General features: G+C 33.2%; 4 protein-coding genes across 5 annotated transcripts; all 4 read left to right on the forward strand.

The window, feature by feature from the left end:
* Nucleotides 1-1,126: 1,126 nt before the first annotated feature.
* LOC114175528 (pentatricopeptide repeat-containing protein At5g66520-like) lies at nt 1,127-2,779 on the forward strand. Its single transcript, XM_028060283.1, has one exon. It carries the CDS (start codon nt 1,127-1,129, stop codon nt 2,777-2,779), a length of 1,653 nt encoding a protein of 550 aa, XP_027916084.1.
* A 2,350-nt stretch (nt 2,780-5,129) lies between these two features.
* LOC114179063 (protein NEN1-like) lies at nt 5,130-8,991 on the forward strand. Its single transcript, XM_028065267.1, has 6 exons — nt 5,130-5,672; nt 5,779-5,936; nt 6,089-6,135; nt 6,223-6,286; nt 7,442-8,169; nt 8,589-8,991. The coding sequence occupies exons 1-6, from the start codon at nt 5,390-5,392 to the stop codon at nt 8,821-8,823; spliced, it is 1,515 nt and encodes a 504-aa protein (XP_027921068.1). The 5' UTR covers nt 5,130-5,389; the 3' UTR covers nt 8,824-8,991.
* A 3,754-nt stretch (nt 8,992-12,745) lies between these two features.
* On the forward strand, nt 12,746-18,003 carry LOC114178324 (two-component response regulator-like APRR1). Of its 2 annotated transcripts, XM_028064161.1 has the most exons (7): nt 12,748-13,352; nt 13,790-13,951; nt 14,068-14,201; nt 14,731-14,898; nt 16,026-16,104; nt 16,351-16,392; nt 16,551-18,003. In XM_028064161.1, the coding sequence occupies exons 1-7, from the start codon at nt 13,166-13,168 to the stop codon at nt 17,465-17,467; spliced, it is 1,689 nt and encodes a 562-aa protein (XP_027919962.1). In that variant the 5' UTR covers nt 12,748-13,165; the 3' UTR covers nt 17,468-18,003. The 2 variants fall into 2 exon arrangements, with proteins under 2 accessions (XP_027919963.1, XP_027919962.1); XM_028064162.1 differs by lacking the exon at nt 16,351-16,392 and having other exon boundaries at nt 12,746-13,352.
* Nucleotides 18,004-18,884: 881 nt separating this feature from the next.
* LOC114177428 (pentatricopeptide repeat-containing protein At5g61370, mitochondrial) lies at nt 18,885-21,121 on the forward strand. Its single transcript, XM_028062761.1, has one exon. The coding sequence runs from the start codon at nt 19,113-19,115 to the stop codon at nt 20,604-20,606; it is 1,494 nt and encodes a 497-aa protein (XP_027918562.1). The 5' UTR covers nt 18,885-19,112; the 3' UTR covers nt 20,607-21,121.
* The last annotated feature ends 569 nt before the right edge of the window (nt 21,122-21,690 follow it).

A 21,690-nucleotide genomic window follows, 5' to 3' on the forward strand; every position in this document is an offset into this window, starting at 1 on the left:
CGAGTCTTTTATTGTATAATATTTTTCAGAAAGGATGTTAATTACTAGATTTTTGGCTTAAACTATTTTGTTTGATTTTGCTTGAAAAGTTACAGGTAGGTTTTCACTTTTATATTTGTTTCAATCAAATTGAAAATCAACTACTTATTCTTGTTTTGTTTTTTCAAATACTTGTGGAGGGTTCATTAATACTTATATTTATGTAAGTGTTTCACAAAGTGATTGGTCCCATAAAATTGTAAATATTTGTATAAGAAATTGGTGGATCGAATATATTGGAAATGGGGATTGTAAAGTGCAATTCCTTTTATAAATTTTACATTATGTTAAGTATGATACAAGGTGCAAACGTTATTAAGATTGATTTATTTATTTTAAGTAAAAATAAAGCTGTTCATTTATTTTAGTCAGACAAATCTAATGAATTAAAAAGAAATATATGAGATATATAAAATAAAAATAAATGTATTTAATGAGATGCAATATTTATTTGTTCTAATAATTTGAAAAGATAAGATCAGTTGGATGGATTTAGAAAAAAATGTGAGAAAATGTGTGAATTCAACTCCCCTAATAAAATCTAACGATTAACAAGGTAGAGTTATTTTGAATTACCTCAAAAATCATCGGATAATTGGATTTTTTTTTTATATTAAAAAGGTTGCATATATTAATATTATACAAAACATTGCAAAATATTAATAATCTCTTAACCATCTCAAACTAATATTCTTTTACTAGTATTATATTCTTCACATTTTTAATCATCCACTCAGTAAATTTCAATCATTTTAAAACATTGATAGTTAAAAAAATTAAATTGTTTATTTTATTGGTTTAAAAATGTTCATTGTTTATGCATAAAAAACATCTATTCTCTATAAAACATAAAAAAATATTTTTTGATAAATGCAGTGGTATTATTTATAAAAAAGCCCAGCAATTATATGCTTTTATAAAAAAAAAAAAAAAAAAAAGCTTATAACTTGATCTCCCTAACTAAAAATGTTGAATTTAACCTCCAATCTTCACTTTTTGATCGCGACGAGGGAACGTAGAAATGGAAACGCAACAGAAGAAGATGAAAGACGTGGTTTAGAATGCGTTGATTATTTGTTGAGGTTCCATGTTGATCAAAGGCTCAGTTCCTGCAAAGGGCAAAAGAGTTGTTCAAGAGCACTTGTTGTTCCTATTAGAGAACTGCAACAGCGTAAACGCCCTCATTCAAATTCACACACAAGTACTTCTCAATGGTCTCTCTCACAAGAACATTATCGTCGCCAAGCTTCTCTCCTTCTACATTGCCTCTGGCCATCTCCGACATGCCCACCACCTTTTCGCCAAAATGGACAACCCAACAACCACCGTTTGGAACCACGTCATCAGAGGTTACGCCCGCAGCCACATGCCTTGGAAATCGATGCAATGTTACAGCCACATGCTCTCTGCTGAGGCTCAGCCGGATGGGTTCACGTACTCGTCTCTCCTCAGTGCATGTGCGCGAGGTGGGTTGGAGAAAGAAGGGGAACAGCTGCATGCCACGGTTTTGGTAAAAGGGTATTGCTCCAATGTCTTTGTGGACACAAGTTTGATCAATTTCTATACGAGGCGTGATTCCGTCCAGCGAGCGCGCCATGTGTTTGACGATATGGCCGAGAGAAGTGTTGTTAGCTGGAATTCTATACTTGCTGGGTATGTCAGGTGTGGCGATTTTGATGGGGCTATGAGGGTTTTTGACATGATGCCATGTAGGAATGTTGTGTCTTGGACCACCATGGTTTCTGGGTGTGCTCAGAATGGGAAGTGCAGGCAGGCTTTGTTGTTGTTTGGTGAGATGAGGAGGGCACGTGTGGAATTGGATCAGGTGGCATTGGTGGCGGCTTTGTCTGCTTGTGCTGAATTAGGGGATCTGAAGTTGGGAAGATGGATCCATTGGTATGTTCAACAGTGGTTTGTTTCTAGGAACAAGCAACCGTCAGTGCGCTTGAACAATGCACTCATACACATGTATGCTAGTTGTGGAATCATTCGTGAAGCTCATAAAGTGTTTGTCAAGATGCCTTGGAAAAGCACTGTGTCTTGGACTAGCATGATCATGGCTTTTGCGAAACAGGGACTGGGGAAGGAAGCCCTTGATGTGTTTAAAACTATGCTTAGTGACGGTGTGGGAGTAAATGGAGTGAGTCCTGATGAAATAACCTTCATCGGAGTTCTTTGTGCTTGTAGCCATGCAGGGTTTGTGGATGAAGGACGTCAAATTTTTGCATCCATGAAGCATACTTGGGGACTCAACCCGAGGATTGAACACTATGGATGCATGGTTGATCTGTTGAGCCGTGCTGGATTCTTAGATGAAGCACGTGGACTAATTGAAACTATGCCCTTAAAGCCTAATGATGCCCTTTGGGGTGCCCTTCTTGGTGGTTGTCATATTCACAAGAATTCAGATCTAGCATCACAAGTGGAAAAGAATTTAGTACCCGAGCTCAGCGTTGATCAAGCTGCAGGCTATCTTGTGCTTTTGTCAAACATATATGCCTTTGGTCAAAGGTGGCAGGATGTCATTACAGTGAGACAGAAAATGATCGAGATGGGTGTGAAAAAGCCTCCAGGCAGAAGTTGGATCCAAATTAATGGAGCTGTCCATAATTTTGTTGCAGGTGACATGACTCATAAGCATTCATATTTTATCTATGAAATCCTGTATGATGTCACAAAGCAAGCCAATTTGGAAGGCTATGAATCAGAGATAAATGTTTTCTTGGATGTTGAATTGTAAGAAGAACGTAGTTCTCTGCTTTGTGCCTTCTACCTCTAGAATTAAATCTGTTAGCATCTCTTTAGAAGACCGGTGCTTATTTTATTGTTTTTTATTCAATTAAATCCCAATTTTTAAGTTTTTGGAATGATTTTTAGGTTAAACTATTTAATTAATTTTTAACTTAAAAATCACATAAAGTATTAAATAGTTTGTGATTGTTAACCTCTTAAAATTTTAAACAAATGATGTTAGTTTTCATTTCTAAAATTTGCATTCTAGTTTTAAACCAACTCTAATTCTAAATTAGGAATAATTTAATAGTGTACATTATACGAGTATGTCCATATACTTGTGAGACAAGTCTAGCAATACATATTATGAGAGTTTGTCGATGCATTGATTAGACAAGTCTAGAAATGCACATTAAACAAGACTTTCCATACACTTATTAAACGAGTATAGCAAAAAGTATTACACAAGTTTAATAATACACATTATAGATACACTAATTAGAAGAGTATAGCAAAAATATATACATTGATTAGATGAGTTTACGAACAAATACTTTGATTAAATGGGTTGTCGATGAATTGATTAAACCAGTATAGCAATACACATTAGACAAGTAGTTCATATATTGATTAGATGAGTCTAACAATATACATTAGACAAGTTTTTTCATACACAAATTTGACGAATTTATTAATACACATTAAACGAGTATGTCTATTCACTAATTAGACTAGATTAATCTTGCAATATATATTGGACGAGTATGTTCATACACTAAATTAGATGAGTTCAGTAATACATATTAGAGGAGTCCATCCAAGCACTAATTACACAATTATTTTGGGCATAAAACATAAAACAAGTCATTTCATGCATTAATTAGATGATTCAAAATACGCATTAGGTGAGTTTGTGCATACATTAATTAAACGAGTCTTGCAACACACATTATATGACTTTGTCCATATATTGATTAAATGAGTCTACCAATATACATTACGAGCTTATTTGCACACACATTATATGAGTCTATTAATACATATTAGACAATTCTATCCATTATCTGATTAAGCGTGTTTTGCAGTATATATTAGACAAGTTTATCTATACACATTAGATGAGTGTAGCAATACACATTAGATGGGTGTATCAATGTATTGATTAGTCGAGTCTAAAATAGGTATTGGATGGATTTGTCAATGCACTGATTATACAAATACACACACAAACATATATATATATATATATATATATATATATATATATATATATATATATATATATATATATATATATATTAACTTTCTAAACTTATGAATAATTTTCACATTAATTTTATTCAAAATTTAATTATAAATTTAAACATTTTTTTCTAAATATCTTTTAATATAATATATTTAAATATTTGTTTAATATAATATATGTTTACTAACATACAAAAACCGTGCAAATGCACAAGTTTAAAACTAGTATTTAAATAAAAATTGTATAACATTTATTTAAAAATTAAATTCAATCTCAATTTAAAAAAGGATAAAATTACTTAATTTTTTATATGAAACTGAATTGAACAAAAATAATAAATCTAATAATCAAATTGACTAGTCATGTGACACAATGATTAAATATTTCTTTTATCGTACACCAAATTAAATAAGTTATAAAATTTTAGATTTAAAATTATAAAGTTATTATTTTACATCGGAGTGACACGATTGTCTATGCTAATAAAAGAATTTATAAATTTATAAATTTATAAATTTTTACATTTGAAATTATAAATTTGTTATGTTTATACTAACTTTAATATTTGTCTAAAAATTATTGATATATAAATATTTAAAACAAATTTTAAATAAAATTAAATTTATAATATAAATTTAAATAAACTTAATTAAAAATAATTATTATAATAAAAATATCATTTAATATTTATATAAAATTAATATTTATATAAAAATTAATTTAATCTTAATTTAAATAGAATGAGATTATTTTAATTTTTAAAAAAATTAAAACTAAATTGAGATAATATAATAAATTAATTAATTAAATTCAGATTTTTCACAATTGACAAGTGACATAACTCTACTTAGTTTTTTAAATTAGAAAATAATTAAAAGTTAAAAAATTAAAAAACCAGATGACACATGTTACTTGAAAATCAATCAAACATAATAATTACTGTTACTAGATCGGCAATACATGTGATGAAGTTGAAGATAAAACAAGTACATAAGAGTAAAACAGTATCAGCATAAGGTTTGTGACATAATTTTAGGATGCGATTGTTCTGAGAAATCCCAATGATGTTAGAAGGCAATGTGATATAAACGAAAAGATGGTTGGTTTGATAAAATTGTTGGAAGAAGCAAAGCATATGAGGAGATGAATTCCATATCCACTAACTATTCATTGCTTGGTGTTTTGGTTTACAGTGCAGGAAAAGATATTCCAAGACTGCACCGCCATTGAACCTCATGGTTGGGTTAGTAATAACTTCAACTCATGGGCCTTTGCCAGCCCAATCACTATATAGCCTCATCTTCACCTCAATCAAACAAAATAAATTCTGAATTCTCACAACACAACACTGTTCGGTTGAATTCTTTGTGAATGGGTTCTACCGCTGAAGACCGATCAGAGATTGTGTTCTTCGACGTGGAGACCAGCGTTCCCACTCGAACAGGCCAGGGTTTTGCCATTCTCGAATTCGGAGCCATTTTGGTTTGCCCCAAGACGCTCACGGAGCTCCGAAACTACTCAACTCTCATCCGACCCGCCGATCTCTCCGTCATCTCCCCCTTGTCCCAGCGCTGCAATGGCATCACCGCCGACGCCGTCGCCACCGCGCCGACTTTTGCCGACATTGCTCACCTCGTCTACGACCTTCTTCATGGTATGTTTTGTTTGTTCGCCTCTCTGCTAAAATGGATTCCTTTTTAGAAAAAAAAAAAAAGGTGTATGGTTACGTTTTTTATGTTTGAGTGGTGAATTTTGTGTAGGGAGGATTTGGGCGGGTCATAATATCATAAGGTTTGACTGTGTTCGGATTAGAGATGCTTTTGCTGAGATTAATCAGCCGCCACCTGAACCTAAGGGAACCATTGACTCTCTAGTTTTGTTGACTCAGAAGTTTGGAAGAAGAGCTGGTGACATGAAGGTATTATATAATTTGTAATCATAATAATGTTGGCATGTCACTGTTCCTTTCATGCATTTCTTTCTTTGCGCTCTACTACTTAAATTTGCTCTTTCAGCTGGCTTCTTTGCGCTCTACCATGTCATAACTTTCACCTTTTATGTAACACGCAGATGGCTACTCTTGCTACTTATTTTGGACTTGGACGCCAGACACATAGGTAACATGCTAATTCAATTTTGTCGTATGCCACCTTCGCAATGTATTGAGTTTATCTTTTCTGATATCTGCTGTTTCTGGAGTGCAGGAGCTTAGATGATGTTCGGATGAATCTTGAAGTCCTCAAATACTGTGCAACTGTTCTATTCTTGGTAATTTGCAATTCAAAGTCTTTTTTTTTTCTTGTTTGGCAACACAGCTCAGTTGTTGATGTAACAACAACTTTTGTTATGGTTAAGGTGTTTCAAATCTACCTACAGTTCATCAGCTCTCTGATTGATGTCATCCGGAAAATACTTGTGGTTACTTGAGTCTCTTGGCATACAGCACATTGTTAGAATATAGTATCATTTTTTCTCATTTTGGTCTTGTGACATTTTTTTTGGAGTTGGTGATGCCAATAGAACTTGGCTAGCATGGGTTTGCACATTTTGACCATGATATTTTTTTTCCTTAGTTTACCTGTGATGATTCTTTGCCTTGGTTTTTTCTTGTCTAGTTCTTAAATTATAATTCTTCAAACACCTGGAGGCGGGATGTATTTTCTGGCTTTGAATAATTTATCTCTAACTTACTACTTGACATCAGTAGAACATTCTCCTGTTTGTGTTTTTTAAGGTTGAATCACTGTACGGTCTCCACAAAAAATTCATATACATCACTTAGTCACATTCATTAAAATATTCATGCTGTCTCTGTTTGGAAACGGGGGTATATAATCTATCGTTAGTCTACAATTTACATAGGCAAGATTACCCTACACGTGCCCTAATGTGGGTGGAATCAGGTTTTACTGTGTAGCTTCAGTAGATTACTTGGGTCATTTCCATTGTAAGAGGCATTAGATGAGCTTTTAGTTTATTTTTGCGGGCTTCACTGTGCTACATCACTCTTATGAACTCCTTGCAACTTTTATTCCAATACAAGTAAGACTCACATTTTTAATTAATATTTTCGTTTAATTTTCAGCAAAAATAAATGTTTTTATATTTTTATGACCCAGGGTTTAATTTAAAACACAGGATCTTAAATTTTATACCATGACAGCATACTCCAATAGGAAGTTCTTATGAGATACAAGTCTTAAACATATAGTCCTGAGTATGACTCTTGCAATGGATATATCCTTAGAAAATGTTTGATCGAGGAACCTTAATACTAGCAATGCGTATGCCTCTGAATCAAGAAGGCGTTTTAAGAAATATTTTTTTTCTTATTCTATATAATCTTTTGTATATATGTGATATATTTTGCAGCAGTGGTTGAGAACTTGGTCATAAAACTAATGATAATCTCTGTCCTTACAGGAGTCAAGTCTCCCGGATATATTCACTGCAAACAGTTGGGTTTCACCGAATACTATGACAAGAAGCCGCAGTAACGGGAAATCTCCATCACAGGGGGCCTTATCAAACATTAATGAGGGTTCTGTATTATCATCTCCTGCTGTTGAATCCAAAGACAAAAGTCATCCTATAATTTCTTTAGCAATGAGCGGCCCAAAAGGGGATGCCCTTAATAATGCAGATCCTAATATAGTTCAATCGGATCCTTTTAATTTGAGTGCTCTGGAGGAAGAAATAAAGAGAGAACCCATTAAGTCAGATGTTTCCATGGTGGAAAAACCCATGCAAGAGTCACCTGATTGGGCTTCCTCGTCTTCTGTGTTTCAGCCTTGCAGCACCTCTATTCTTGTTTTAGAACCTGATGGAATATGTGTGCCTTCTATTGATGCATCTCTTGTTCCATCTTTTCAAGGCAGTCAGAGAATAGAATTACTGCATGAAGGTTTCCCATTCCAACTTCATTGTACTGATTTGAAAGTGCGGTTTGGAATAAGCACAAAGTTTTTTGATACTGCTGGCCGGCCACGATTGAATTTTGTGGTTGATTCATCACCAAGTCTATGTAATGTTCTTGATGCATGTGACCACGTTGCTCAGAAGTTGACAGTGGATTCTGGCAGCAGCTCTGATTGGAGGCCTGTTGTCATTAGAAAAGAAGGTTTCTTCAACTATCCTACTGTCAGATTGCAGTAAGTTCTTGAACTTGTTATTTTATTTTATCAACATTAATCACTGCCTCACTTCACATGTAAAATGGTGGACAACTCTAATCTCAAAACCGGGCATTCAGTTTAACATGACCACCGTGTCAGATGGGGTTTATGTCCATTTTCCTGGTTTTTTTAAATCATTAGATTATGCTTTTATTGTTTTTGTGCTGGGAACCTTATGTACTGGGTACCTTTTTTGTTTTCATACTTTATACCATTAATGAAGGGATGACATTAAGTTCTTAAAATCATGAAGTAGGGATAACTTCGAGAATGCCATCAACTGTGAACAGAGAAATCTTTAATCCAAAGCTTTTGCTTTGATGCTCCTAATTGCCAAACAATTAGGATTTCTCTCCATTAGAATTTATCTGATTTCTGTACCATTTATTTTACAGCATACCTACAGCAGTAGTCGCAGACGTTGCCTTTTATGCCACAGAAATATACCAGAAAGAGTCTTCTGGAGCAGTGCAAAGACTTCTCTTCAGTAAGTTTGATGCTGCAGAACTTGGTTCCTTGTTCATGCCTGGGACATTTGTTGATGCCTTCTTCTCTTTAGATCCCTATGACTATCAGCAGAATGCAGGGATTAAATTAGTTGCCAAAAAATTGATCATTCATTGCAAATAGAAGGGAGTTTAAACTCAAGTATAGGTTAATTATTACACGCCAAGGTTGATAGATTAAATATTGGTTATGCTGTAAAGTTGGTTCATTTCATCATACTTGTAGTTCAACTGATATTCACACCTTTGAATTTTCTGGTTACTTTAATTCCATCTAGAATTGCAGGTTGAATATCCTCTCCTGTGGCAAAAGATAGAAATAACTAAGAAAAGAATACGGGATTATTGATTCAAAAAATGAGCCTTTTGTAAAGTGAATGGCTATTCTTTTTCACAAAAATAATGATTAATATTATTTCAATTTTTTAAAAATCGTTTATCATTAATAAATATATTTCATTTTTCACAATGGTTGTGGTTTATAGGCGTAGGCTTTTGATTTATTATTAAATAAGTAAAAGATAAATATAAATTTACATCTCTATTCTTACCTCACTCTTACAATAGAAATGACCCAAGTAACCTCACTCTTACATCAGAGTAAACTTATTATAAAATATATGAAAAAAGGAGTGTACATACAGTAGAAACAAGACTCTATGATCTAGCTTTTACATCCTTCCGGTGTAGACCAAAATTTATTATTGAGTTTGCTTACGGACAATAAATTCTTAAAGTTAAAACAAATAATAAATAAAAAGATCGCTTTCCATCATCTGTACACTAAAAACAACAAGATATTTTTTTTCATTTTTTTTAACGACAATTGTTAGTATTTTGTTGATAAATGAGTTCAACTTAGAATCTCTCATTCTCCTTTCAAACCCTTCAAACTAATTTTACAACTCTCATAATGTTAGTAGGAGAGTTAAAACCACACCCTCGCACATACTTCTTTCAACTTTACTACTAAATCACCTTTTTAAAAATATATCCATTGACATCTTTCAAAATATCCATATCAAATAAGTTCTATTAAAAGCTAATAAATTCTTTGTATTATTATTTTTTTATACTATATAATTATTTCATCTCAACAAAAAGGAAGACCAAAAATATAAGTTCCGATTTAGGTGTTAAATAACAGTTAGTTGAACTAAATATTATTTAATATATTTTTTAATACACTTAATTAGGGATAGCAAAGCGAATAAACTCGGTTCATTTTGGCCCGCCACGCGTTTTGACCCGTAAAGTATGGGTCCCGCAGTTTAATATCAGATTCACTTTTCTAGTCCATCCTGCCTCGTAAATTGGTCCGTAAGTCTGCGGGCTGTCCTGCATTTGTAATGAGTGAAATATTTTTTCTTTTGTGTTGAGAAAAAATAATTTTTTTTTTTATTTTTTTATAATAATTGATATTCATTTTCTATCGAAATAATTGTAATTAGTTTACCTAATCAAAGACAAGGAAAATAACAAGGAAAATTATAACTAAAGTATAATAGCAATATGTCACCTTACAAGACATGTACCTAAAAATACATAAAAAGATATTTTATATTCAAGAATAAAATATTATCTTATATACAATAATTATACATAAACATAATAATAAAAATAAAAATAAAATAAAAGGAACTTAAAGAAACAACAAAATGAATGATGTGAGAACTAAAATAATAATAACATATAATTTTGTAAGCAGGCCAGCGGGCCAGCCCGCCCTGTCCTGCCTTTAGGCTGCACGGGCTACAGGCCTATGTGGGGCGGGCCATTGCAGGCCAGCGGATTCAACATCCCAGCCCGCCCCACGTTTTTTTGTGCGGGCCTATAGGTCAGCCCGCCTGGCCCACCCCAAATTGTCATCCCTACACCTGATGGAATATGCCTTCACTCGTCATGTCTCCTTTACTTCACTTGTTGCAATGTAAAATAAACAAATCATTAAAAAAAATCAATAATTAAAAAATAACCAAACATATCTGTGGTTATATATGAATTTTATAGGGATAATATGGACTTGACATATATGATCGTTATATCTTATAGGGTTAAATATGTTTTTGTCCCTCAATTTCTAGTAAAAATTGGAATTAGTTCCTATTCAAAACTTTTACTCAATTTAGTCTCTCAACTTTAAAACTATGTCGCTTTAGTCTTTTTAAGCAAATTTGTTAAGTTTAGTTAACGTTTCAAACGCGTTTTATAATAGTTTTTTAGTTAACATTGAGGTAAAAATATGTTAGACGGTGCAAACAACTCAAATGATATCATAAAATGCGTTTGAAACGTCAATAAAACTTAACAAAATTTGGTTAAAAAGATTAAACCGATATGTTTTTTAAGTTAGAAAACTAAATCGAGTCAAATTTAGAAGAGAGACTAATTTCAATTTTCACTAAAAATTAAGAGATCGAAAATATATTTAATCTTATCTTATATTTATCCAACAATTGAAAAAAAATAAATTCATATGAAGGGTGTCAAAAAACATATTAAAAACACTTTTTTTAACATACTATTTTGTTAATTAAAATTTATTAATAATATTATTGATAAATATTGTCCAAAGTACAATATATTCGACTTGTTACCATCTCCTTTAGTACTCAGACATTCTAACATAAAAATGTTGTGGCCAAATGAGAGCAAATCTAAAGACCAATATATTATCGCATTTGAATCAGTTCATTGATAAGTTGTTCTTGATGGAAGTTCATTGTATACTCCTCAGCAACTTCACCAACTTAGACGACAAAACTCAACTATGTGCTCTTTCATCACTGTACTCCATTTCTTATTACTAAAATGAATATATAAATTGGATAAGAAGTTTCTTAAATATTATAAAATAAAATGAGAAATTTTTAAATAAGTATAAACTTATTATGTTATGAGAAATTTTTATAACTTTAAATAAATAGTAATTGATTTTAACATTTGTTAATTCATATTTGACAAGTCATTTTACCAACTTAATACGTTACCTTCGAATTCACATTTTTCAACCAAGGTTGATGAAAAATAATAAACACTTAATACCAAAACGTCAAAATGTATTTATGACAGCACTCTATTACCTCCGAATATTTGATTTGTCACTTACTTTCCCTTTCTTAATTCCACGTTGTTGGTTTCACTTGGTTATGGTAAGTATATAGGCGATGAAGAAACAAAAAGGCATCATAATATAACGTTTTGAAAAAAAGAAGAAGAAAAGGAACACGAGTTCTTGATCTTGTAAATTAAGATGTAAAAAACGAATTTAACATGCAAAGGTATAAAATGATATTCTGAATCTTAGATAAATTGAACTACAAACATAGATAAGTGTAAACCATACAAAAGCATAATTCAACACATGGCCATTCTATTTTGAAGCAACTTACAAGTTAAAAATAGTTTTACTAGGAACAATGATACATGAACATGTTTTATTTTTAAACATTTAAATAACATATAATTTCTTTCCTTTCCTTTTCTTTTTCAATCAATCATATAACTTTTGATACCTACATTTTTTTTTTCTCATTAAATATCATTTAGTATTTGTTAATCTATATTTTTCTTGTACTAATGAAAAAGATGACAGTGAGTATTATTTGATTAGGTATCAATAATCTGTCTGTATTTTTAGATATTATTTTTTCATATACTCCCCCATTTATTGAATTGAAAAGGACTTGACATTTAAATAAAATTTTCGTTAATTTTAGAACAGCTCGACATAAATCCTAGATAAGTTCCATACGATGAAACATATAATCACATTTATTTATTCATAATATTGTGGCTGATTTAACAAGAACACCATAAGTGGCTTGAAGAAGAAAAAAACGAACACAATGAGCTATTTTGGTTCCTGGAATGAGTGAATCTGAAAACTGGTTATGTATCAAAAAAGAGAAGAAAAATAGAGGTAGGGAAGATTTGGGATATTTTGGTGAGATTGTGGCTGCATAAAATGAGAGAGATTTGGGAGTGACGTGGCTTTCTCTCTATCTCAAACTAACTATCCATACCCTAACCCACTCATATCTATTTCTTTTTCACTTTTTCAACTCTCTTCTCTCCCTGCTTTCCACGTCATCCCCTACCCTTTTTGCTACCCTACGCCCCCTTCTCTCCCACCTCATCGGGCGCACTTTAGCTCCTACCACCATCTAGTTTTTTTTCTTCCTCGGATTGAAAATCCCATTCCCAGGCACAAAATACTCTCATGGTTGATCTTTTCTCACTACAGAGCCAGAAAAAAATTGGGTTTTTTTTTGTGTGTGAATTGCTAACGTGCGCCGCTTCTCCTGGGCTTTGAATTTTGCTGGTGCTGCAACGATCAGCTGATATGAACAAATGGGCTTTGAATATCATGTGTCTTGATTGGGGTTGTCGTTGCAAGATTTGATTTTGAGGGAGGGTTTAGTGTTGAGTTGTTGTTTTTTCTAGTACAGGGAAGAGGAGTTACGATGGATGCTGAAACTGAGACCGAGGAACTTATTAATTTGAACTACAGAGCAAGTAACTGTGGTGGGAATAATAGTAAGAGTGGCGATGGATTTATTGACAGAAGCAAAATGAGGATTTTGTTGTGTGACAACGATTCCAAGAGTTCTGAAGAGGTTTTTACTCTTCTTTTGAGGTGTTCTTATCAGGGTATGAATTAAACCCCCTTTACTTTCTTTTTTGGTGTCAATTGTTGTCATGATTAAGGGTGATATGTAGTAACAATTGGAAAGATGTATCGGTTTGCTGTTGTTTTGTTAGAAAAAGTTGAATTGAAAGTTTTCTTTGTAGAATGTTTAGTGTTGTCAGAAATATGAAAGGGGTGATTTTGAATTGTTGTATTATATGTATTATTGAGTTACATGCTTTCATTTTGAAAATCAATTTGTGTAATTGGTCCAACTATTTGTATTCACTGGCTGATCTAAATTTTGCTTTTCAACGCTTGTGGACCTTATCCATTTGTTCAAGGTGTACATGAAAGATGATTCTTAGAGGAATATTTAGCTTCCCTTAAGCCTGTTCAAGAGAGTTTCTTGCTGCAACTTTTGAAAATATAACTAGCGTGGATATTTTATGCTCAACAGTTACTACAGTAAAATCAGCTAGGCAAGTAATTGATGCACTGAATGCGGAGGGGCAATATATAGACATGATACTGGTTGAAGTTGACCTTCCGGTGAAGAAAGGCATGAAGTTGTTGAAGTACATAGCAAGGGATAAAGAATTATGCCGAATCCCTGTTATAAGTAAGTCTCGAGTCTTTATTTTCATAAGGAAATTTTTATCACTCTTTATGTTTGGCAAACTATATCCTGTTTCTCATCAATGTTTTCTATTTTAATTTTTTGGGTGGGGGGTTAAGTGATGTCTGCACAAGATGAGGTATCCATTGTTGTAAAGTGCTTGAGGCTTGGAGCAGCAGATTACCTAGTAAAGCCTTTACGCACAAATGAACTATTAAATTTGTGGACACACATGTGGAGAAGGAGACGCATGGTATGTATTTCCCAACTGAGCATAATGGCAATTCACATGAACATGCTTTTAGCTTCTGTTTGCTTCAGAAAAGCATTAGTGTTTAAGATTCAGATATTTTACATAATATTTATAGTATATGTAAACGTGTAAAGTATATGTTTAGTATTTCCTTAGGGTTTTATGGAAAGCTTGGAGAGTATGAATTTGTGATCAGCATTTTAAGGTAAGTTGAAATTGAATCACAGCTGTATCTTACTTGATTATTAGTTGAATTCCTGGTGAAAATATGTCATATGGCTTCATCATATGTGAATAAATGTGGAAAACATTGATTTAGTAGTCATGAATGAGCACAACGTTTCATGGAATAATCATAATGGAATATGGAATGTTGGTGCAGGCTCTCCCCTTCCTCTTGCTTGCTTCCTCATTGTTTATGTGCATTTGCGTATCCCCATTGCATAGGACATTTTTGTTTACTAAATTTCCAATGTTCAACTTAGATCTTCTCAACTTGAAATTGAAATGGATATTTTTCTTCTGGCAGCTTGGACTTGTGGAGAACAACATCTTGAATTATGAGTTTGAACTGGTAGCATCAGATCCAAGTGATGCCAATACAAACAGTACCACTTTGTTCTCTGATGACACAGATGACAAGTCCAAAAGAAGCACTAATCCAGAGACCGTAGTATCAATCCAACAAGAACAAGAGGTAAATGCTAGCAAACAGTATTTAAACAATAAAAGAAAGAATGTAGGGGATTTTACAGAATTGGAAATTGATGACTTTTGTCACCTTGAAATTAAATCTATTATATAAGAAATGGTGTTTTTCTCTAACAACATTGATTACTTTGCAAATTATTCAACTTTTCGAAGTTTTTTTTTTCCGTATTGCTGTGCTTCTATCTGTTTATGAAAGTGAGAAGCAGGCTTGTTCTTGACAGAACCCCTCCTAAACTAACACAAGTTTTTTTCTGAAAACTATTTCTCAGTGATGAAATTTCAATCTAGTCTACCCTGTAATACTAAGATATCCCTAAGAACTCTCCTAATTGATACAATTAAAATAAATAATTTCCTACTCGATAGAATCATCACTAACAATTATCCTATTCGATCAAATAAAAATAAATATATCAGTAATTGATAGGATCTTATATAAAAATTATCCTAATTAATAAAACAATGATCCGAAGATCAAGATCTTGTTAAGATAGGAAAAATTAAAGAAACAAGATAAACTGAAATAAGTCAAGATTTAAATAAAAAGTTATGGTAATCCTAGTTGCTGGTCCACAACACTGTTTTTCTCACTGCTTTCCACCTGAAAAGGGATATTAATTCTGATGCTAGTATTAAAAGTTGAATTGTATTCCATAAATTGATAATCTAAATGAATCATATTGCATTTTTATTTGGTACGGTGAAAATTGAAAATGTAAATGAATCATATTGCATTTTTAAATAAAATCTTATACACCATTTCAGATGTAAGTCTTAATTAGTATCATAAATAAACAGCAGTGCTGAAAACCAAAAATATAACTCTAAGGAAGTTACTAAAATTTGAAAAACATTTTCTTTTTTCATTTACTAAAGACTAGACAACTCACAACTATGTATAGAGCCATTTGATTATGTATTTATGCATGTAGAAAGTGTTGATACGACCCTTGCATAGACCCAGTAATGCTGAAAAGGAGGCATTGCTCAAATGTCTGTTGAGCCAGCTACTGGCGTTTAAGTATGATCTGTGTGATTTACTTCTAATAACTGTAGATCAGAGATGTGGTTACGTGATATATTATAACATTTGTATAAAATTTATCTTTTCAGGTCAGTATTGCCGCCATCACCAATGTTGTGGTGGAGCTTCCCAGTCCTGATGTGCCTGGAATAAGTGATCGCCGAACAGGTATGCTTCTCATTTTCCTTTAACCACTGTTTTCAAAATACAAAATTGTATAATACTTTTGTGCATTATGTTTATTGAATACAATGTATAGGACAATAGTTTGAATGCCATAAAATAACACATAAAACTTCAGTTTTTCCTATCTCTGTGCCCTTGTAGCCAATTTTGGTCCATGTATCTACTGTTCGATTTCTCAAAGAAATACATTTGTTCTTGCCTAATTGTGATCTATGATTACTCACATAGGTACTCCAATACAGCATCCATCATGCAGCAGAATTAATACTGGTAGTTTTCACTTGCACATCTTATTTTGCCTTCTACATTTATAATTTCAAAAATGGGAACGGTTTAAAATGGATCCTAAAGTTGAATAAAATTTGACTGAAGTGAGTAATGGCTTGTTATTTTTACTGGTTTCGCTCTGATTTTCCATCATTTTGCAGGACATTTTTCATCTGGTCCAAAGAAGAGTGAACTGAAGATTGGAGAGTCATCAGCCTTTTTCACCTATGTTAAAGCAACAGCACTGAAGAGCAACATTGAAGAGACTGCTCGTGTTGAAAATACTACTACTGAAGTTAGGGTGGAACATGTGAATCAAGCATGTGGTGAACAGGAGGGTAATGACCTTAATACACATGAAAATGGAGAAATGTTTGAACATCATTCACAAGATGACTTACCCAGCAGCAGCAGTATCCCTGATTCTTTTTCTATTGAGAGATCTTGTACTCCACCTGCATCTATGGAAGTTTCTCAGCAAAAGCATTACAGGGAAGAACATTCTCGGGGAGTAGTGCATCCAATAAATGGAAGTCATGGTTCCGATCCTGCTCAGCATGCTTATCCATATTATATTTCAAGAGTTGTTAATCATGTTATGATGCCATCATCAGCACAAATGTATCAAAAGAATATCCAGGACCTGCAAAGTCATTCTGCACAGTACAATCGTCTTCCCCAATGTCCTCCTCATGCAAGTGGGATGACATCCTTCCCATATTATCCAATGAGCATTTGCTTACAACCTGGTCAGATTTCTACAACTCATTCTTGGCCATCATTAGGAAGTTCAAGTTCATGTGAAGTGAAATCAAGCAAGGTTGATAGGAGAGAAGCAGCACTGATGAAATTTAGACAGAAAAGGAAAGAACGCTGTTTTGATAAGAAAATTAGGTATGTCAACAGAAAACGGCTTGCAGAAAGGCGGCCTCGTGTGAGGGGACAGTTTGTCAGAAAGTTGAATGGTGTTAATGTGGATCTTAATGGACAACCTACTTCCACTGATTATGATGAAGAAGATGATGAAGAGGAGGAAGACAACCATGTAGCAAGAGATTTCTCTCCTCAGGATGCTTGAGAATCTCAAATTGTAACTTTTACCAAAAGGGTGAAGGACCATTGAATTTCTTTCTGCAGTGAAATTGTCCTGTTGAGGACTTGATGCTGTTCCTATTGCACTCTGCATCATCCTCATCAAAACTAGTTCAAACAAACTCTTGCTGGGGTCTCAAATTTCACTTTCTCAAATGGAAGTTCCATATATCTTCCTCAAGGTGTACCTGCGCAGGTCTTGCCCAAGTGGTCGAAAGTATTATTACACTTGTTTAATCAAAACTTTTGGAACCATTATCTTAAATTTACTGTCAAACAAATTTTGCAACCAGCTCTAGCATATTCCTCTTCGTAATATTACTATGTACAAAGTGTTGTGTTATTAAGCTAGTTTATAGCGGAAAAATCCAAGTGTGAATGTAGCTGATGCTGGTTAGTTGTAGTTATTTACCCACTCGAGGGGAGAGTTGGAGGTATAACAAAACCTCTGGATAATGTTACTATTGAAGACTATTTCACTACAAAGAGACCTTCCTACCATGATGTTCTTAGCTGTTACAACATCGACGACTATTACTATCACTTTAACGACTTTAATGTGTTTTTATTTGTCAAGACGTGTTTGATTTTGTCTTGTAGTTCATAGATTTTTTCCTCGACTTTTAATTTCTGAAATTTTATCTTTTATACTTTATCCTTATTATAGTAACTTTGTTAACTTAACATATAAATACACAAAAAGATAAACCTTTTCCGGAAGAAGAAAGTATGATTAAATTTTTCGCTAAATTACTTTTTGATCTTTATTTTTGCAAGAAATATCACAATTGTTCTTTTTTATTTGTCTTAATTTGGTCCTAATTTTATTACGAGTAACTTAATTTGGTTATTGTGATGAGTTTTTTATAAATGGTGTAAAATTTAATGTCACGTGTTAATTTGTAATTTGTTTAAATTTAACATTATTTGTGAAAAAGTTATAGACAAAGACCAAATTGAATTATTCTTACACAAATTAAGATTAAATTGAACATAAAAAAATAATTAGAAAACCAATTTTATATTTAACAAATATAAAAACTAAATGAGTAATTATCCTTAATTTTTTTTACAACATTTCATCTTTCACTTAACAGAATAAAAAAAATCCAAAATTGAAATACAGAATATTTGTTTTAGGAACTGGAAGCCAAATCAAATTAATTTCGGAAAGCAAAAACATATTTAAGACTCCTTTAATTTTTGAAAGGAGTAATTCCATGACAGATTAATCTTTTCGTATTTTGGAATTATTAAGAATATAATAAAAAAATGAGAAACATATTTATAAATAAATAGAAATTTTAGGATGTAGTATAATTAATATAATTAAATTTTACTGAAAATATTTTAATATTCTTCTAAACTCGTGTAGTTCCATTTTTCAACCAGTCTGACAGGACAGCCCTGGTAATTTAAATCTTCGGCCCGACGTTAGAATTCATGTCCGAACCCAAAGTTTAAGACACAAGGGGTTTAACTGCTGTCTCTAAAGTTTGGATTTTGTGGATGGGAGCATCGTATCTTCCTGGGTTAACGTACAGCTGTGGTTGATCATCACTTCACACTGCACTGTGTCTGAAGATTTAGGGTTACAGTACTGCACATAACATGTTTGATGAATTTCAAGGATGAGATTCATGACGCACGTTTTGTTCAAACCTGCATGGAAACGTTCTTGGTCTAAAGCTACGAGTACCCAGAATTTGCAAATACTTTCATTTTCCCAGTACCCCACATTGCCGTCGATATCTGTCTCTCCCCAGTTGCAAGAGCTCTCCAGCATTGTCATGAGCACTGTTGGCGGGCTAGATGATCTGGAGTTGAGCCTAAATAAGTTCAAAGATTCTTTAACTTCGCCTCTTGTAACTCAGGCTATTGATTCTAGTAAGCACGAGGCACACACTAGAAGATTGCTCAGGTTCTTTTTATGGTCTAGTAAGAATCTGAATCGTAGTTTGGAAGACAAGGATTACAATCATGCTCTTCGAGTTTTTGCTGAAAAGAAAGACTACACAGCAATGGATATTTTGATGGGAGATCTCAAGAAGGAGGGTCGAGTCATGGATGCAGAGACTTTTGGTCTTGTAGCTGATACTTTGGTTAAACTGGGAAAAGAAGATGAGGCATTGGGTGTTTTCAAGAACTTAGACAAGTATAATTGTCCTATAGATGAATTTACTGTCACTGCTATCATTAATGCCCTTTGCTCCAAAGGGCATGCCAAGAGGGCTGAAGGGGTAGTTTGGCATCACAGAGACAAGATTACAAGCGCAAAACCTTGCATATATAGAAGTCTCCTTTACGGGTGGTCTGTGCAGAGGAATGTGAAGGAAGCTAGGAGAATTATTAAAGAGATGAAAACGAATGGGTTTATTCCAGATTTGCTGTGCTACAACACATTCCTCAGGTGCCTTTGTGAACGGAATCTTAGACATAATCCTTCAGGACTTGTGCCTGAAGTTTTAAATGTCATGATGGAGATGAGGTCTTATAGGGTTTTCCCAACCTCTATCAGTTACAACATTCTGCTTTCTTGTCTAGGGAAGACCCGAAGAGTTAAGGAATCTTGTCAAATACTCGAAACAATGAAAAATTCTGGTTGTGAGCCTGATTGGGTCAGCTATTATCTTGTGGCAAAGGTGTTATTTCTGAGCGGCAGGTTTGGTAAGGGGAAAGAGATAGTGGATCAAATGATTGGAAAAGGTTTGACGTCAAATCATAAGTTTTACTATAGTTTAATTGGTATTCTGTGTGGAGTTGAAAGGGTAAATCACGCTCTTGAACTGTTTGAGAAAATGAAGAAAAGTTCAATGGGAGGTTATGGACCGGTTTATGACGTGCTCATTCCAAAGCTTTGTAGAGGAGGAAATTTTGAGAAGGGAAGAGAGCTCTGGGATGAAGCTACATCTATGGGCATCATTCTTCAGTGTTCAGAAGATGTTTTGGATCCTTCAATAACACAAGTTTACAAACCTACGAAGCCAGAAAAAATCAGTCTTGCGGACAGCTCAAAAGCCAAGTCTCCACACAAAGTTAAAAAATTTGTTGGAAAAATGAAGATGAGAAAAAAATATGATGCAACGAAGAAGAAGAAAAAAGTTAAAAAGTTTACTTCAAATTAATTTGACAGTTTTACAGTTCTAGTTCCCGCTTTCTTCTTCCATTTTTCTCCAAAGAACAACTAACTTATTATTGTTGCTTGCTTATAATAGATTAATATCGTATTAGTACTACTGCAGGTTTGTGGTTATGAACTACATGCTTTGTTTTTGGATCGAACATCTTGCATGAAAATCTTTATGATCTCAGTTAAACTGCATCTTATTCTATTAGTTCATTAGCGACTCTTTTTTCCTTGGAGCATTGACAATATTTCATACAATAAACCTGGTCAGCTTAGCATCGGAAATGTGCTTCTGGCATCTTGATTAAATTTCAGGGGAAAGTTGAATTCTTATAAAGCTTGTATTTTTCCTTCTGCTTCTACTCTTTACATTTAGAATTGCACTTGTAGCTGGCCAACATATTATTTTAATATTTACAATTTATTTGACATCAGAAACTGGTTCCTCTAGTTTTATCTAATGCCCTGTGTAGTTTAAAATTGGGCAATTGGCATTCAACAGTGAGATTGTAGGTTTAGTTATATTTCACATTATGAAGCATAAGTCTAAATTACAAAGACATTACAGGCATATGTATCCAAAAGGATAATTTAAATACGTATTTATGAGTATGAAAATATTTATCAAATATTATCTTTTTACTTTATAAGAATGCTAGATGGACATGTTGGAGTGTGAACAACAATATCATTGGTCAGATGCGGACATGTACTCATTTTTCTGGTCGTTAAACCTTATAGTCGCATTCAGTTTAAACAAAATCTCTAAGTCTCCCTGATGAAGTATAGGTATGACTGAGTATCAATCCAAGGAGATGACTAAAAAGTGAATCTAATGTTTGTATAGGTCCAGATCAAAACAGATGGGGGAAAAGATTCGAAGAATTCATGTAAACTAAAATGATTTGTAGCAGAATAGGATGATTATTATGCACTATGCAAAGAGCTAATGGATGATGGAATGCTACTAGAATGAGTAAAAAGTGAGAAAGATCAATTAAAACTATTATGAAGATGCAATGGAATATGCCTAGCCACTTAAAATGCAGAAAATGCATGAGAATGATTTTTAAACCTGTTCG

This window comes from Vigna unguiculata, chromosome 3 (assembly GCF_004118075.2).
Source record: "Vigna unguiculata cultivar IT97K-499-35 chromosome 3, ASM411807v1, whole genome shotgun sequence".
NCBI classification, from domain to species: Eukaryota; Viridiplantae; Streptophyta; class Magnoliopsida; order Fabales; family Fabaceae; genus Vigna; species Vigna unguiculata.

What these genes read in the sequence shown, in the direction of transcription:
- LOC114175528 (XM_028060283.1), top strand. Translation starts at nt 1,127, where the DNA reads ATGTTGATCAAAGGCTCAGTTCCTGCAAAGGGCAAAAGAGTTGTTCAA.
- LOC114179063 (XM_028065267.1), top strand. Translation starts at nt 5,390, where the DNA reads ATGGGTTCTACCGCTGAAGACCGATCAGAGATTGTGTTCTTCGACGTG. An exon ending in CGTCTACGACCTTCTTCATG is followed by an intron (nt 5,673 to 5,778) that starts GTATGTTTTGTT and finishes AATTTTGTGTAG; the next exon opens with GGAGGATTTGGGCGGGTCAT. An exon ending in GTGCAACTGTTCTATTCTTG is followed by an intron (nt 6,287 to 7,441) that starts GTAATTTGCAAT and finishes CTGTCCTTACAG; the next exon opens with GAGTCAAGTCTCCCGGATAT.
- LOC114178324 (XM_028064161.1), top strand. Translation starts at nt 13,166, where the DNA reads ATGGATGCTGAAACTGAGACCGAGGAACTTATTAATTTGAACTACAGA. An exon ending in TTTGAGGTGTTCTTATCAGG is followed by an intron (nt 13,353 to 13,789) that starts GTATGAATTAAA and finishes TATGCTCAACAG; the next exon opens with TTACTACAGTAAAATCAGCT. An exon ending in TGTGGAGAAGGAGACGCATG is followed by an intron (nt 14,202 to 14,730) that starts GTATGTATTTCC and finishes TTCTTCTGGCAG; the next exon opens with CTTGGACTTGTGGAGAACAA.
- LOC114177428 (XM_028062761.1), top strand. Translation starts at nt 19,113, where the DNA reads ATGAGATTCATGACGCACGTTTTGTTCAAACCTGCATGGAAACGTTCT.